The sequence below is a fragment of the Neolamprologus brichardi genome, chromosome 17 (genome assembly GCF_056152115.1).
Source record: "Neolamprologus brichardi isolate AB-2024 chromosome 17, ASM5615211v1, whole genome shotgun sequence".
Taxonomy (NCBI): domain Eukaryota; kingdom Metazoa; phylum Chordata; class Actinopteri; order Cichliformes; family Cichlidae; genus Neolamprologus; species Neolamprologus brichardi.
Window position 1 is genome coordinate 24072201 of NC_142120.1, and position 15075 is coordinate 24087275.

At 40.7% G+C, this 15075-nt stretch overlaps 1 protein-coding gene across 1 annotated transcript; it reads right to left on the reverse strand.

Moving 5' to 3' along the window:
* Positions 1-1297: 1297 nt before the first annotated feature.
* Positions 1298-12453, reverse strand: ptmaa (prothymosin alpha a). Its single transcript, XM_006803589.3, has 5 exons — positions 12263-12453; positions 4321-4389; positions 4141-4222; positions 2454-2533; positions 1298-1920 (listed from the first exon to the last, which is right to left on the reverse strand). The coding sequence occupies exons 1-5, from the start codon at positions 12305-12307 to the stop codon at positions 1882-1884; spliced, it is 315 nt and encodes a 104-aa protein (XP_006803652.1). The 5' UTR covers positions 12308-12453; the 3' UTR covers positions 1298-1881.
* Between the last annotated feature and the right edge of the window lie 2622 nt (positions 12454-15075).

Below are 15075 nucleotides of genomic sequence, written 5' to 3' on the forward strand. Positions count from 1 at the left end.
AATTGTGACTGGTGTGAATTTCATAACATATTAAGTACAGCTAATAGCCCACTAAAAGTATAAAAACTAAAAAGTGCTGTTTATCTGTGCTCTGCATAGTTTATAGAACGTCTATACACACTACAGCCCATTTGAAAGGTTTTAGGTCCACTTTTCAGTCATGTTGTCAGATCAGTTCTTTTTCCCTCATTAATCACAGTTATATAACAGAAAACACCTTTCAGTGTAAATTCATTTATAAAAACATAGCTGATATGTCCAATATAGTCATTTTTACCCTTCAGCTGTAAAAGACTGATAGGTATTGTTGTCACCCTGCCAGGCCGGCGTGTAATGTTGACATCCAAGTTTATGAACACAATAACTTGAGAAAGACTTTCGATTGATTCCATAGAGACCTTGGTCAAGGTCAAGGTTAGAAGCCAAGTGTTCTGAAAATCTTGTGAATATGATAAGAAGGTGGTCAGAATTTTGATAAGATAGGTTTGTCTACTAGGAGGCTGAGGGGTCGATGGCCAGTGGTACCCCTCTCTTGACAACACTGTCGAGAAAGGTGGGACAGAGAGAGATCAAGTCCCCCTGACATCACATCTGATTGGGGGTAAAAGGTCTTAACATCCAGCCTCATGTGTTTAAAATGATGATAGTGCTAAAAACAGAGCTTCTAGTAAATCATTGATTTTGATGGTCTGAGAGCAGAGAGTCTCTATGGGGATGCGGTTTGTAGAGGATGACAGAAAACGAGAATCTGCAGAGAGGCGTGTAAGACTGCAACTCTACTTCCTGGTCCCAGCTCTGGATAGTCATGTTTTGGGGAATTTGATACATTTGTTCAGATTTCTGGGAATGAGAGCTGCGCCATCCATAGTGGGATAGATTCCATCTCCCCAGCCACCTCCTCCAAGATTTGGGGGAACACCAAGATGTTCTCAGACCAGCCAAGTGCTCTGGGTCTATCCTGGGGCTTCAACCAGGGAAGAATCCTTGTCAGATATCCTGAACACCTCAACTGGTTTGTTTCAGTGCGGAGGAGCAGCAGCTCTAATTTGAGGCTCAGCCACCCTTCTTCTGCAGGACCATTGGGGTCATGTGTTGGTCAGCAGTGAAGGATGGATGTCCTGGAGGTGTGATCCCTGACTTTTGAGGCTAGCTACTCTGATATTTTTTTTAAATGCTCAGCAAGCTGGCTTATTAATAAACTACCAAAATAATAACACTTAATATACGAGCTTTCATGTCATGAGCACAACCAGAAGGAGTGTTTTGCGACTTCCTGGTTGTCCAAACTTCTTTTTTAATTAAAGCAGAATCAGTCCAAATCTAAAAACAAAATCAAATGAATTTATTATTCAACCAAATTGCACAGACATTTAAAAAAAATGATAATCTGGCCATGACAGACACACAGATAGAGACACATGGACAAGAGAAACTACGACTTTGGAATCTCATAGTAACTACCACTAATATATCCCCAGCACTGGGAGAAGAGCCGAGTTATTTTAACACTCCCATGCAACTACAGGTCAACACACAACTTCTAGCATCCTATACGTCTTAGAAAAACAGAAAAAAGGTAGTTGTAGTACGTGTGTGTGTGCGTGTGCTGTTGGAATGACAGGCTGGTTGTTGGTCGAGACAGCGTATGGATGTTTGATGTTGAACGTGGATCTAAAAGTCTTCAGAGCACCACTTAATACCCACTTTTGCAAAATGGCCAAACTCCTTACAATATTTACAAAAATATAAAATGTAAATAAAAATACAAACAAATTTTCTTTTTAAACACATTTTTGTTACGAAAGGAGGACTGAGGTGTAGAAGGTTTGCTGGCTGTCTTTCAACAGTGTCGTCCTCCATGCAGAGTGGGCGCTGCAGACACTACTGATCTGTCTTCTGCTTCTTGCTTTCAACCTCATCCTGAAAACCGAGAAGATCGAGGTTAGAGGTGATGCTGCACAAAAATACAACACCGCTATTGATGTTTTGTTATCCCCCTTTTCACAAGTAAAAATGAATGTTTGCCAGCAGGTCAACAAAACATATTTCAAAGACATGCTCTGAACTTTTCTATCCCTCACTAAAAATGTTTCAGGTAAATAGATACGTGTTAAACAGGACATTGTTTTATGTTTTTATTATCATTATTATTATTATTATTTAAAGGAATCTTAGATAACTGTTGGATTATGCACTGTAAATCTGTAGGGTCTTTATAATTTGAAACTATACAGAAAACTGAGCTAAAGTGATTTTCAGATATATGATATTTTGAATGTCAAATCTGGTTTCAGGATAAATAACACCTTTCACAAAATAGTTAAAGGTTTACAGACACATCTCTTTGCAGCTGCAGGCTGAAGCCCTTCAGTGTGACGGATCTGCTGTAACCCTAACTGTTCTTGCTGTTTTTAGCATAAAAAGCTGCTCCTGTAAGCTGGACACATCCTTACCTCGTCATCATCATCGTCATCAGCTGCTCTCTTCCCTCTCGGTCCATCAAGGTCATCTTCTTCATCGTCCTCCTCGTCACCTGAATACAAAAAGATAAAGCTTGTTAGAATGAAACAGTAGAACAAATCGAGGCTTCAGCTGGATCACACTGTGACTGCTGTGACTTCTAAACAGATGTCTTGTCAAACTCTATCAATAAATAATGCAGACAAATTTCTACTTACATGAATAATTGGTCTTATGTGTAGTTATCCATCGTGTGTATGATTCATAATTTAGATATGTAGCAAACCCTCAGCCTTCTCTCAATAAGCTTCACGATGTAGTCACCTGAAATGGTTTTCACCTCACAGCTGTGCCTTGTCAGGGTTCATTTGTGGAATTTCTTGCCTTCTTAATGGGGTTGGGACCATCAGTTGTGTTGTGCAGAAGTTAGCTTGCTACACAGCTGAGAGCCCTATTTGACTACTTCATATTATGGCATGAACCAATCCGCTAAGTAAAGAGAAACAACAGTCCATCATTGCTTTAAGAACTAAAGGTCAGTCAATCTGGAAAACTGCTAAAACTTTGAATCTGTCCCCAAGTGCAGCCGTAAAACTATCAAGCACTATGACTAAACTGGCTTACATGAGAACCTCCCCAGGAAAGGAAGACCAAGAGTCACCTCTGCTGCTGAGGGTATATATTTCTGACTCACCAGCCTCAGAAATTGCAAGCACCTCAGATTAGAGCCCAGATAGAGAGACTGCAGGAATCAGGCCTTTATGGCCAAATAGCTGCTACGAAAGCACCACTCAGGAAAAGCAACAAGCAGAAGAGATCTGTTTGGGCCAAAAACAAGAAGGAATGGCCATTACACCAGTGGAAATCTCTGCTTTGGTCTGATGAGTCCAAATTTGAGATCTTTGGTTCCAACCATCGTGTCTTTGTGTGACACAGAAAAGGTTGAATCCAGAGATAGGGTGAGGATTCATTTCCCCCATTTGTATCTGTGATCTCATTCTTTTGGTCACTACAGCTTGTGACCGTGGGTGGTGGTAGGGACGTGGTTGACCAGTAAATTACAGACCCAATATCTGATTTACAAACATGAGGACTGAAAATTTCCAGTTTATCAAACACCGCTGAGCAGTCCTTACCTTTAAATCTAACCTTTCTTCTTTCATATCTTTCTCTATCTCTAAGTTAGCTCTCTTTCTTTTCTCTCCCTGTGTAATACAGCAGCTGAACCTTTAGCTAGCAACACACCGTGAGACAAGCTGCACACAAGCATCTGTGTGTTTGCTGATGTTTGTTGAGCTCATAGAAACAATTTCTAGAAGACTAGAATAGAAATAGAAAAAACTCCTAATTTGTAGAGCTAGCTAGATGCTGAAGTACCGCAACTGCAACTTACGGACACTTGCAGTTATTTCATGTTCGGATGCTGACAGTGACATGAAATATCAACTCAAACCAAAAGTAACGATTTGTTTTTGAAAATGTCAGGAATGGAAAGTACAGATATTTGTTCAAAAATGTTGGGAGGTGTTACAAAAATCCAAACTCCTAAAATGACCCCAACACTAAAAACAACGCCACGTCTGCTTTTTCCTCTCACCTCTGCATTATATTGATGGACATGTTTTGTTGTTGTTCTGTTTCATCACCTCTTTGCTCAGCATGGCATAAAAAAAAACCTACCTTCTCTATCCTCCTCCTCTTCGTCGCCCACATCCTCCTCATCCTCCTCTACCTCATTGTCTTCCTCACCATTTTCCTTTTCCTGACACGGTGAGACAGATTTATGTTGGTCACCAGTAACACACAAGGACTATCCACATCCTAAAAGGTGCGAGAGGCGTTAACAGGAGCTGTTCTTACATTTTTGCCATTGGCAGCAGAGTCTTCTCCATTCTCTGTCTCTTCAGTCTGTTTCTTCTCCTTCAGCTCCTGAAACAAAACATATTCTCAGACATGCTGGCCCACTTTTATGAATGCAGGAAGAGCACATGATTAAACGAGATGACCTAATGACCAAGTGTGATCTCAGCATAACTCACTTTATGGTTTCAGAAAATTTTTTAGGAAAGATTATTTAGTTTAGAAAGAGAAAATTGAGCGAAAAGGAGAAAAAGGTAAACACAAATTGCATTGTTTTAAAGTTTAACTAAATACAACATCTGTCAAAAAACTAATGTAGTTTTTTTTAAGAAAACATTTTCTTAAATGCAAAAATAGATAAATGATCTAAAGTACTGTAATGTCAAATGATATAAGGTATACATGCAACATAACCGAATACATAAAATAAAACTGCCTGTTAGGCTTTCTTACGTTAACAGTGGGAAAAGGTTGTGACAGTGTTGTATCTGCTGGATGACATAGATTAGGTATGTGTTCATGAGTATGTGATTTTGTGCAGGTGTGTGTCTGCATGTTTACATGTGCAAAACGATTGAGTGAATTTGTGTCTTTAAGCCTTTAAAGGAGCGTGTGGTAGCAGCGGTGAAGAAAAGTGAGCATATGCACAGTCTGAAGATTTTGTCCTGCTGAACACAAATGTTATGATGCTGCACATGTTAATAATTAATGTCAGTAATCATTTGGTGCAACGTAACAGCCCCAGGCCAGTGGCTCATGATGCACAACATTTTTACTGGTCTGTGGGGAAAAAAAGCTTTTCATTTTATATTTTTAAATATTAAAACAATTTCATTAACACCATATGTTATAATGTTACAAAAGCTTCAAATAAATACTGTCTAGTACACCTCATGGCCCCTTTTAGACTCAGGTGTTGCAGGTCACCTGCAGCAGCCTAATCTAAACGTGGTATCAGACTAAGTGAACAGTTCATCTGTATATTTTAATGTAGCAGTACGTCTGCAGCTTAACTGTAGATTTGTTGCTGTGTAAAACAAAGAGCCGTGGATGGAGCAGCTGCAGAGTTTGCTTTTCTTTACATTGGAGTTTGTTGATCAGGTTCTTTGATGAAGGGATCCTGCCAGCTTTACCCAGTGAAGGTTTTAATGGTCATTACAGCTAGAAAAAAGTTTTCACTCCAGCTGAGCTCAATGTGTCGTCTCCTCTTTGCCCTTTGTAGTGCACAGTGTAGACAGACGTCAAGCCAACGTTAACATGTGACATTATCATCACTGCTTCTGTTGTGTTATCAGGCTTTCTGTTGAAACACTGGGCTCTGCGTGGGCTTTATGTTGTCGTACGTTTTACTCACATGCATGCTTCTAAATACGTTTCTATTGCAGGTCTATTTTTTGTTACAAATGTGGGCGAGCGTTACAGTACGGAGGAGTATTTTTGTTTTCTTTTGTTTCTTTTAAACAAAATGTGCAGATTACAGTTGTTTACAGGCTAGCTTCCACAGCTCCTATACCCTCTACAAAATGTCTTGTGTAGTTGAGTTAGTGAAACAAATTGATCGAGCATCTTGTGACACAACCTACATCCTCTGTATTGCACATGGTGTAACCATCGATATCCTTGCACCTGTCCACTGCAGCCACTTCATTTTTTACAAATCTGGCCAACTCTCCCCTGACCAGATGTAATCAATTAAAATTAATCAAATATGCAAACTTGTTACCTAAAAAAACACAAACAAAAAAAGCCCCACGAAAAGCTTATTTAAAATAACCAAGTTAGGGCAACTTATTCATTATGAGTACATTGGTCATAATTAGTTCTTACAGAGTTTTAAAAAATATGCAAGCACGTTGCCTCAAAAAAAGAAATACTTAAGATCACCAACTTAGGACAGCTTCTTCATTGTGAGTACACAGAATATGTTGGATTTTCTGAGCAATAGTAAATGTTTGGTCAATGACAAACATTTCAAGATCAATTATATTAAAAAAAAAAAAACTTGTGGTAAGTTACTATTTTTAATTTGTCTACATACAAACTGAATGCAACTAAAATCACATTGCTTTTTATATTCCTTGAGTTTAAGAGATTTCTAGTTCAACAACACTCAGATATAAACACTGTAAGAATAATTAAAAACACTTCTCGTAATGTAGTTAAAATCAGCCCAACTTTTATTTTCAAATGCAAAAAAGTATATCAGCCAACATACTGGACACTGTTCTGCTGAACAACAAACAAGTATACTACCGCTATAGTAGCCTGTGTTATTGAATTTTATTTTAAATATTACCAAATGTAAATTTCATATTTATTTGTTACACAATTTAAAGCTTTAATAACCATATAATGAAACAAAGTCCTAGTTTCAATTTCTATCTATCTATCTATCTATCTATCGAATGTTCAGTGTAGTCTGTAGCTCTAACACCACATTTGTTTTGCATTTAAACACAGAAGGTGATTCAAATATAAGTGCCTGAAGAAAGTCTTTAACATTGTCCCAACATCCCCGTACAGTGGCAGTGGATGTGGGTTGGAGATCCAATGACCTTGAAGATGCAGGCGACCATCTTCACTGACCACACCATCTGTGACATCTCTCCTTGTGTTCTGCAAGGAAATAATCATATTCTTTAGAACCCATTCATTCTCTTCCGCTTATCCTTTTCAGGTTGGCGGCGGGGGGCTGGAGATAATCCCAGCTACCATAAGGGAAGAGGCAGGGTACACCCTGGACATGTCGCCAGTCTGTCACAGGGCTAACACATGAGACAGGCAACCATTCACACCCACTTGCACTTTCAAATAACCAATTGACCTAACCACATGTCTTTGGTCGTGGGATAGTCCGGGGTACCTGAAGAGAACCCACGCCAACACGAACATGCAAACTCCACACAGAAAGGTCCTGGCCAGGTGGCGGAATCGAACTAATCACCGCGCTGCCCATTCTTTAGAACACCAAGTTATATTTGGTCTTAAAACATTTTTTCTGCATTTTAGACAATCAAGTTGCATTATTACACTGTTTTCAAAAAATGCTGTCAATTTGATATAACCAATTATGCCATCCATCCATTTTCTTCCACTTATCCACGGCTGGGTCGCGGGGGCAGGAGCCTAAGCAGAGAACCCCCAGACCGCATGTCCTGGGTCTGCTCTGGGGCCTCCTCGCCCCAGAGCAGGACACGCCCAAACTACCTCGACTGGCTCCTTTCGATGTGGAGGAGTATCTGAGGATGATTGCAGCTGTGGCCCCAATCCATCTGCCAATCTTTCATTCTTCTCTCCGCTCATTTGTGAACAAGACCCCAAGATACCTAAACTCTTCCACTTGGGGCAGCAACTCGTCCTTTAGCCAGAGTGGACGCTCCACCCTTTTCCAGCTGAGGACCATGGCCACAGATCTGGAGGTGCTGATTCTCATTCCCGCCACTTCACACTCAGCTGTGAACTGCTCCATTGCGAGGCGGAGGCCACCACCTGGCTAACCAGGGCTGGTAGGACTCCTCCTTCAGCTTGATGCCTCCCTTCTGAGATTACCACCACGACAGGCACCAACCACCTACCGGCCGCAGCTCCTTGCTGCAGCAGCATCAGCTATGGAGGTGCAGAACATTGTCCATTTTGACTCAATACCCCCACCCTCCCTTGGAAACTGTTGAACTGGGATATTAAGATCTCCTGAACTGGGGCTTCTGGCAGGCATCCCCTGTGCAGCCTATATGCTTGGGTGTGACAGGTCTGTCCAGCATCCTCCCCCACCACCTGATCCAACTCAGTTGAGTTGATAGCTCAGCTCATCTCTTCACACAAAATGTTCAGACTTCACTATATACTGTACAGACATTGTGGTACCTCTAAACTAAGTTTGTGAGATGTAATCTTTCAAGAAATGCAGCCCAAACTGTTGTTTGTATTTACTTACACAGCATGTCTTATGAAATGTACACAAAGTCCTGCTTTAATGCCTCTGAGGACAACAGCATAATGCAGTCATATCTGAGGTCTAATAACAGAAAGCATGAAAAGTTTGGTAAAGAAACAATTTCCCAAAGCCAAAGAATAAATTAGAGGAGTAAAACAGGTTGGTCTAAAGTATGATTAAACATTTAGCATGATTAATATAGATGACACTGAATATTACTAATCTACTGGAAAACAAAAAATACTTACCACTCAACTGATGTCTGTCCAACAGCTCCTTTTCTAGACTTGCAAGAGTTCAGTGTAATGTGGGGAATCATTAAACTCTTTCAGTCTAACGACAATTCTGCAAACTCTCTGAGAAATCTCTGACAAAGTAAAAAAAAAAGAAAGAAAGAATAAAAACCAGCAAATTATTCAGAAGCAGATTAGATTCCTAATGGCTGTGCAACCATAGATAACTTACAACATAAGGTTCTGTTGTTTACAACATAGAACTTAATGTTGTTAAAGTTGTTACTTGTTAAAGTTTCTTGTTACAGTTTCTAATAAGCAAGATGACCAGATAAAACTTGTGGCTGTGTTTATATCTAACATAGGCTACCCCAAAATGTTTCTAATCTGATTTATGGATGTCTTAAATTTGACTTTCACAACAAAACTTGTATACAAATACAGTTTTTAGTAAAAAGTAATGGTATTAAGACTACTTTTTTAAAAATGTAACTAAGCAGAAATGTTGCTAGTTAAATGTAAAAGCAGTTTGTTTATGTTGATAAAGAATGGCTAGATTTGACATTCACAGATGCCGCAGATGTAGCCATAAAGCATTAAAACAAATGCAGGAGTTCGAATACATGCTTGTAAATTATTGTTTTTTTGCCACCTAACAGTTTGTGTGAATTGAAAATATGACAACACCCTAAGAGCTGCGAAAACGTCTAGTCTCTCATCTAATGATTTATAAGCTCGCTTTTCCCATTTCGAATCAACAACAGTTAGTTTCACTGAGACAACTGTAAACGAAAAAATTAAAGCTGCAGGGTTTATGTTTTTTTAACCAACATTAGCCGAGAGGCGGCAGCATGCACAGAGCATCGGTGCTACAAGGCTAGGCTAACACTGGCTAGCAAGTTTATAAATCTGTCACTGCAAGAAGGCAGAAAAAGTAAATTATTTACTCACCAAATCAGTGCACCTCCTCACAGTAATCACAGTAATGCCAACAATAACCACTTAAGCTGAAGCTTCTCCAGCTGCATCCAGGTTTGCTCATCATAGTCCAGAAAAAAAACATATGCCATGAAAGTGTGGACTGAACTGTGCACGGAGGAGGAAAGCAGCCACATGGCATTTTTAAACCACATCATTTTACCCTTCCACTGAAGGAAGACTGCCTTTTGAAATTTCTCTGCAAAGTCATGCCATGATGAATTAAAACAAAATAAAATGACCATTTCACATGGTTTTAACTGGTTTAATATGGTTTAGTAGGCATTTGTATGACCTAAGATGCATGTTCTCAATATAGTTCTTTGTTTTTGTGTAGAAACAAAAAACAAACGACAACAAAAAAAATACTAGGAAAAAAAAAGCAATGAGAAAAAGCAAATCAAAAATGTATTAATATTAATTGTTTTAGCTGTACCGCTGGGTGACTTTATACAAAATTCCAATAGTGATACAAACTGTCAGATAATGAAGTATCTGAAGTACAATTTCATTAAGTCATCTACACAAGGTATTTTGTAGAGGGTATGGCAGCCATGGCAGTTTGCCTTGAAAACAACAACCGTGATCTCCACATTTCAGCTTTCCTCAAAATAATAAGGAAACACCACAGAGAAAGGCACCGGCCTCTCATCACCACAAACCAAAAGATTAGACAAAAGATTAATTACTGCATCATCATTATTTATCTACGCCTAAAACAAATAGAAAACAAATACTCAAAGTGAATATTTTTTGTCAGTACATGAGCGCAAAACCTCTCGGGTTTTTCCCTCCTGTCCTCACCTTTGTGGAAATGGGATGCCAGTTATCGTTTACAAACACAGTGCTTCGACGCTTTAAGTTGCAGTTATTTTTCAAAGTAGTTTTCGGTGCCTTTCATGGACGCTCACTCTGCTTTCCAGTAGCACACTCTAAACAGAGCATATTTACATGAATGCAGCATTTCACAGGATTCATTCTAAACATGGCTGAACAGGACTACAAATCTATTCCCCACTCGTGAAATTGGGGTACATGATGCTCTGTGCTGAGTTTGCATAATAAAAAGCCCGTTTGCACCCTGCCACTCCAGGTTTATGGAGTGGTTTTCCAGTGTCTGTATGCTGGTTTAAGTGCTTGATGAGTTGTTGGACTGCCTCTGTGTGGTTAAGAGACTGAAATAATCTCCATGTCTCTCATCATATCTGATTGCCATAAATAGTTCTTAAAACACTGAGCCTTTGCCTTGGGTTTGGTAACTAAAGGCTCCACATTAAAACGGGTGGATTAGACTGAAATTTCTACTTACTCTGAATTATTCTTAGACACTACACTAGGTTATCCAACTAATTAGGCTGCTTTTGAAGGTAACACTGTATTGATTATTCAATTGAACTGAGGTCTGCTGATGTAAGAAGGGCTGATTACATTTGCAAAGAGCATATTATGAACAGCACATTACGATTGGGAGCTGAGCCCCCCTAAGACTTTGAACCTAGAATGGCACCTGGTTAGACGAAAGGAAGGCTTCCACCCCTCGTGGAGCGCGCGAGTCGGCTTGCAGACAGACATGCGCAGCTTCACGGGCACGGCTCGCGCGCCAGCTGTTTGAATTAGCGTGTACCTGTAGAACACCCTGCGCCGCGTCGCTCGCTGTTAGCCTTTGTTTGAAATGGAGCTGCTCAGAAACAAACTGAGCGGAAATCACCAGCGTCCCCTCGGCATCACTCAGTACTACAGTACCAGCGGGTACACGAGGCGCGAGGAAACTGAGACATTAAAGAAAACTCGGTTAAAGAAGAAGAGAGGCGCGAGGGTCAGCACGGGCACAGCAGCCTGCCTCCACCGTGACGACACTGGTGAGAAGCACAGGAGCGTGCGCGCTCCCAGCTCCGCTGAGGGCCACAGTAGCAGTGAGGTGGAGCTCCACATGCATAAACTCAGATTATTGCTCGATCGCGTAACTGGAGTTACAGACAACACAGCGCTGGACAGTTAGAAACATGCGTGTCCGCGCCGTTTCACCGCAGCGGAACTACCATTTGTTTTTGTGAATGACAGGAATACGTATCAGAAGCACTAACAATGAAGCCGATATTTACTATGTTAAACCAAAACCAGAACAGTAGTTTAACAAGACTAGATGTGGCTCTGTGATAGTCCCACGGTCGTGAATGGAAACACTTGGTGCTGGGCGGGAGATAACCCACTCTGCTATCCTACCTCCATCCCTGAAGGTCTTTATTTGCTTTCGGTCACTGCTTCGACTTCTAAACGTTCCCCAAACAGTAAAAGTAACAGTTCTGCGCGCCTCAGCCGGTTCAGTTCCCTCAACTATCCGAGAGTTTGGCGACAGATCGGGAGAGCCCTCATAGAACACACACCTGCATTGACGAGTACAGCGGCCGTATATGTAGTTTGTGAAATGACAGACAGGCATCCTACAATCTCTGCATGTCTGACTCTAAATGAAACTGGGAGGCGGTATTAAGCTGCCCACCGAGGAAGCTTAGAAATGTTCCCTGTGCCAAAACTAGTACCTTAATCAGCCCGTCTTTATTCCTCATCCATTAGCTCCGATCCTTCAGTACATATGTCAATGGATTACAAATGTGTAGATTTATATTAGAATTTCGTGCATACAAGCAGGTCATAATGAATATCATCTAGAAAACTGGTAGTCTTCTTTTTCATACGCGCTGTGCTTAAAATAGAAAAATTAGTAACAGGTTACAGTTATAAATGGAAGCAAGAGTTAGAAAAAGCATCGTGCCATGTCTCCTTCTATTGTCCTTACCTTGGTGCTCAGTTCTCCGCTGCTTTTCACCTGGCTGTCTGCCATATTAGATATATAAAAGGAAATTATTAATATCCAGTCAGAATATAGCAAAAAATAAAAATGAACGAATTGTAATTATTCCAGCTGCTGTGTTAAGATAATCGTTGCGCTGTCAGCTGCGTGTCCGCCAGCTGGAGCTCCCTTCTTTATAGAGCAGTGGGAGGAGAAGGGTGTCCAGAAGCGAACTGTGATTGGTGGTTTGGCTTTGACAATGTCCAGCCTACTATTGGCGAGGGGAAAACAATACCCAGCCCTCCTTGTGAGTGTGTGTGTGGGTCCTGACATTGATACACTATAAATCTCACACATGCTGTGTTGCACACACACACAGTGCATGTTTAATTTGAACAAGTTCACAAGCTAGAGCCTGCACTTTATACTTCACACCACTGTATGGGGCGATCGTGGCTCAAGAGTTGGGAGTTAACCTTGTAGTCGGAAGGTTGCCGGTTCGAGCCCCGGCTTGGCAGTCTCGGTCATTGTGTCCTTGGGCAAGACACTTCACCCGTTGCCTACTGGTGGTGGTCAGAGGGCCCGCTGGCGCCAGTGTCCAGCACGACATATGTCAATGGATTACAAATGTGTAGATTTATACAGACCATTTTACTGTCATACACCTGCTGTTCAGTTGTGCAAGAAGCATCGCCTAATTGCGCGTAATGAAAGGAGCGATGCTGAGGTAAAATACCCCAACAGCATAATGGGCAGGCACCTAGATTTTACTTCAATAAAAGTACTAAAGTATTACCAGTGTCATTTAAAAAGCTGTCATCGTGCTATATTACACTACTTCTATTATTATTATTATTATCATCATCATTATTATTAGCATTATTATTATCCTTCGGAAGTGAACATGCAATAAGATTTTATTTGACTTTTTTTAAAGGAATAATGCAATCAGTTTCTCTGAGTATTACATGTATCAATTGTATCAACTGTATCAATTGTATGTGTAGTGGTTGTTATATATGCTTAGCCTACGTGCCAAGATGTGCCAAGATCGCATTTTATGTTCGTTTTTTTCGTAACTGACTATTGCTTCTATTGTCTTTCTATTTGTTCCCAGTTATAGTACTTCTGTATAAGAATGGGAAAGAAAAAGGCTGGACAAGGTAGCGAGATATAGAGAGGAGGGAGAGGAGGGAGGACGGAAGCTTGGTGGCAGGATTGGAAAGGCGTTATGGATCCAAAGGAGGAGAAAGTGTGAACATATTAATATGAAAATATTCTCTGTGGACAGGGCTGCATTTTTTTTAAATTTTTTTTGCCTAATAACATTTTCATAATGCGTAGTAAATTCTTTACTATTAAATGAAATATTCAATAATCCTAGTAAGACGTTAATACCGGAACTACAAAGTAAAGAAGAACACTACACTGATTGAATCCGTCCTGTAATCAGGATAGCTTGTATTAAAAATCCCACAGAGGGCTTCGGGGGCTTCCCTCACCAACATGGCGAGTCTTGGAGTCCGTATTGCGTCTTGAATGTTTAACACTTGTCCTGATTGGTTAGCAAACCGGAGTAAACGTAAAACTGACGCTTTGCGCCCTGTGAGTGGCTGACAGAGCTGCCAATCACGCAGAGCCGCTTATGAAAGTGTGCGCGCTGTCGGGCAGCAGACAAAGACAGGAGCGAATCGGAAGCAGGTGGACGGGCTGTTTCTGAGCGGCTCTCAGGCCTCAGAACTCAAACGAAAGAACCTGAAACAACGCATTTCGTACTTTTAAATTAAAGTTAGGTAATGTTTGAACACATTACAGAGCAAACTATGAACCAGTATGTAGCAAAAGGAGAGATCCTTAATACACGGTTAAATTCTTTTGTCTTTTTATATCGTCTGTGTCACTTTTCATCAGAGACATCCCAGAAGTCTTGGAGGTGGAGAAGAAATTCTAAATATGAGTGATCAGGTGGTTGCAGTGGGCACAGCAATCCTGGAAGAACTAATGTGGTCGATCTCCATCTCTGCCGAGACTGCAGATGCTTGGCTCAGAATTTGGCTTGAACAGCCCATGGGGCTGGCCTGTATCAACAGTCTGGCTGCTGTTGACAATGTAAAAATAATAATAGGGGCAATGTTTTCTTGGATCATTTTAAATACCAACAAATCATTGTTGCTGGTCTTTACTTCCACAACCTACCCTTTTCTAATGACCACCTGAGTGCCCCTCCAAGTCACAATCATGTAAATAGAGAAAACAATAAAGGCACCAAACATTCTAACCAGCGGGTGGTATGAAGGGGGATGCAATTGATGTTTCTTTCTGAGTAATTAATGTTTGATTTTAATTAAGGTTATAGAGTAATCCATCGATTAACCAAGAAATCACATAAGAAATACTTTTGTCTTATTAACGAGCCTTTGGAAAGCTGGCCCCCGTGAACACAGTGGAAGCTGTGCCTACACACGTGACCAGCCTGGGCCTCTCTGCACATTTGGCAACTCTGATGGAGAGGACGGACTGTCCATACTTGCTCTTAACGTTGTTGCCTCTAAAGTCTCATTAAACATTTTCTTTACGTCAAGCACATCAGCTTCCAGACCTTCAATCAACGTAGCAATCTCCCAGTCCAGTCCATTACTCTGTCCTTGCTTTTTCTTTGTGGCAACCACTCCTCCCCCCTTGTCTGAATTTAATCTTTTCTTTTTGGTTCACTGTTCAGAGGTGGCTGAGGGTGGTTGTGCTGTGGCTCCTTGTGCACCTCATTTCTCCTTGGTGTCTTGTATTGTCGTATTTCTCCTTAGTTTATTTTGTCGCTTTAA

Bases quoted from the DNA above. Each gene is read 5' to 3' on its own strand.
- ptmaa (XM_006803589.3), bottom strand. From the start codon at position 12,307: ATGGCAGACAGCCAGGTGAAAAGCAGCGGAGAACTGAGCACCAAG. The intron at 4,223-4,320 runs GTAAGAACAGCT...TCACCGTGTCAG, and splicing joins CTGCTGCCAATGGCAAAAAT to GAAAAGGAAAATGGTGAGGA. The intron at 2,534-4,140 runs GTAGGTTTTTTT...TTTTGTATTCAG, and splicing joins AGAGGAGGAGGATAGAGAAG to GTGACGAGGAGGACGATGAA.